Raw genomic sequence first — 2,698 nt, forward strand, 5'->3', positions numbered from 1 at the left:
AGGGTTTAGGAGTTATGTTAATGGGATAGGGGAAGAGTTAGCTAACATGCAAAGTAGCTAAAAAGTAGTAAGTAATTGCAAAGTTTCTAGCTAAAATGCCAAAGTTGTCCGTGACGAAATTCGAACATGACGTTTGCGTTAAACGCCCACCCAGCCACTCAGAACCGCCCACCCTCCTTACCTTTTTGCCTTAAGTAACCTTCTGTCTTATGTAACCGTACCAAACGTAACATATCATACTAATTTGAGTGTCCCAATTTTTTGTTAACTATGTTACGTCTAGTCTATGAGACCATGCTGGTTTAGTATGTTTTTTCATTTGGGGTTTTGTTTTGTCTGTCCATCAGATATGGCCGAGTTTATGCTGCTGCAACAGATCCCTACCACCATTCAGTGGGACCCACGGCAACATACGGCGTCGGAACAATGGTGAGCCTCTTTAAAACTCATAAGCAGCACCACTCCAATGTTTAAAGTGTTCATGTGACCCACTAAGTCATCCAGACCATTGTTTCTAGCCACAAGCCAGACTTTAATCGAGCCTCAAAAAGGAATCAGTCTCAACCCGCCAGTGGGCACCGATTCACCATCATCTATCATATCTTCTACTTATTTCTAGGCCAGTCTGTACAGAGGAGGATACAACCGCTTCACGCCTTACTGAGCTGCCCAATGGGAGCCTGGAAGCCGTTCTGTGACCCCGCCACCTCGTCCGGGATTGGCCAGTCCCAGGACTACAACGCAGGACAGGTTATGACATCACTGAGCTCTGTGTCACCTCCTGTCTGACTCCCTCCACTTGGAGACGGTCAAATCCAACCGACTGGACGTGTAAATACTGTAGTAGCTATTCACTATTTATTCTATCAGAGAATACATATAGGATAAAGCCTGATCTAATGTATAGACAGTTATTTAAAATCTTTATTTTACACTTAATCTGTATTGTTTGTGCCACTGATTTGTTCCAGGTTTTAAGAATGTAAAGATTTCTGCCTCCGTACCTGGGTTATAAGCTACTCTTTCACTATTCTAACAGAGAGAGTTGAATGTGAGCCATTTTATTTTTCATTGGCTGGACTTCATGGTGAAATACTGCAACTGAAGTGGCACAACAATACTGGTTTCTCTACATGGTGACCTTTGTAAAAAAGTTTTTGATCAACGTCTGAGCTTTTGACTTTTCATGAGTCAAATTGTAGAGTACAATGACATTTTATACAGTTAAATTACTTATTTTTGATGACACTGGTTTTGTCAATGATGTAGCGCACTGTTTGAGGACGTTGAAGTGTGTGTGTGTGGGAGTATGTGACGACATCAATACTCAAAGCACAAGCTATAAGAGACAGCACTGGCACTGGTATTGTTAATGTGCACAGTAATCTTTTTTTAAATGCTTCTAGAACCCTAAAACTATAATTTGCATAAAATGTACGTATGTTTTTGCTTTCCTAACAATCTACCTCTGATTCTAAAAATGTTTCACTTGTCAAAAAAGCATTCAGGAGCCATTACTTCTCTGTCAACTAATTAACTGTAACAAAACATTTTTTCTTATTTTCATTGTTGAGCTTCTATCCATTTTCTCTCTGCTTTACATAATGCTCAATGCTAAATACTAGCTATTCGACAAACTTCCCTAACCCACTTGATCATTTTTCTATGGCAGCCTCATTCTGGGTTTTACTTCGCTCTGCCTGACGAGCTTGTAATCTCTATGGTGCTTTCCCTTATTTCCTCTGTCCTGTTAAACTCTATGACGTTGTGTCTGGTTTCCTCTTCCTGTTAAACTCTATGACATTGTGTCTGGTTTCCTGTTCCTGTTCTCTCGCCTGCATCTCTCCATTCTGTTTGAGAATCTGTGTTCCATCCACAGAAATAATCAGATGAGTTCTAGTTCTATGGGTCATCTCTCCTTCTCCATCCTGTACTCTAGCTTCACTGTTGTTTATTTGCTGTTGACCTCTCAATAAAACATTGTTTCTGTTTCCCTTTCCTCTCCTCTCTTTGATTCATGTCATTTTCCTTTCTCTTTTTCAATGCCTCTTTTTGCAGTCCTTCACTATTCTGCTCAAACTTAAATTCTCAGTGTTCCTTTTCTCAACTATAACTGTACGTTTTGAGGCTGACTCATACCAGTGCAAGAAGGTTGTGAGTGTTTTACAGAAATGACTGTCTGCATATGTTTATGCAACTGTTTCTGGTTCAGTACCTTTGTACTGTATGGACTGAATCTTAACTTAAGATCAGCGCATATAACTTCATATTTGAGTTTAGTATCTCAAATGTTGTATGTGTGGTTCTAGGGGGACTACAGTATAGTACCTAGACACCCAGCCCTGTGCCTGCCTTGCTTTAGTGTGTGGTCTTACTACGTGTGTTTCAACCTATGGGCTAAACCTCTTCTTTATGCAAAGTTCAGCTTTAGTTTTTGTATACTTATTTCCCCTCTTTCTTCACAGCTTCGTTTTCCTATCTTCTTGGAAGTGGAAAAAGACTTCTCTTTCCAAGCTTTACTGTTGTTGTTCTGGTTTTTCTCACTATTTCTAAGGGGAACTTAACCCTAACCTTAAACCTACGAGATATAATTGAGGGTTGGATAACCATGCCTACAATATCAATTTGAAATAGAAACTAAAGTCACACTTTATCATGGTATTATTCAATTTCAACAACGGTTTGACTGTCATGCCTT

At 39.7% G+C, this 2,698-nt stretch overlaps 1 protein-coding gene across 6 annotated transcripts in view; it reads left to right on the top strand.

Moving 5' to 3' along the window:
* The window catches only part of LOC129837874 (RNA binding protein fox-1 homolog 1-like), a 14,303-nt gene extending 12,310 nt beyond the window's left edge, over window positions 1–1,993 (top strand). For all 6 annotated transcript variants that reach the window (XM_055904362.1, XM_055904361.1, XM_055904363.1 and 3 more), the window contains exons 11-12: window positions 348–429; window positions 620–1,993. In XM_055904362.1, the coding sequence (XP_055760337.1) occupies window positions 348–429; window positions 620–664 (127 nt within the window). In that variant the 3' untranslated portion in view covers window positions 665–1,993. The remainder of the gene's footprint in view (window positions 1–347; window positions 430–619) is intronic.
* The last annotated feature ends 705 nt before the right edge of the window (window positions 1,994–2,698 follow it).

This window comes from Salvelinus fontinalis, chromosome 38 (genome assembly GCF_029448725.1).
Source record: "Salvelinus fontinalis isolate EN_2023a chromosome 38, ASM2944872v1, whole genome shotgun sequence".
In the NCBI taxonomy this organism is placed as follows: Eukaryota; Metazoa; Chordata; class Actinopteri; order Salmoniformes; family Salmonidae; genus Salvelinus; species Salvelinus fontinalis.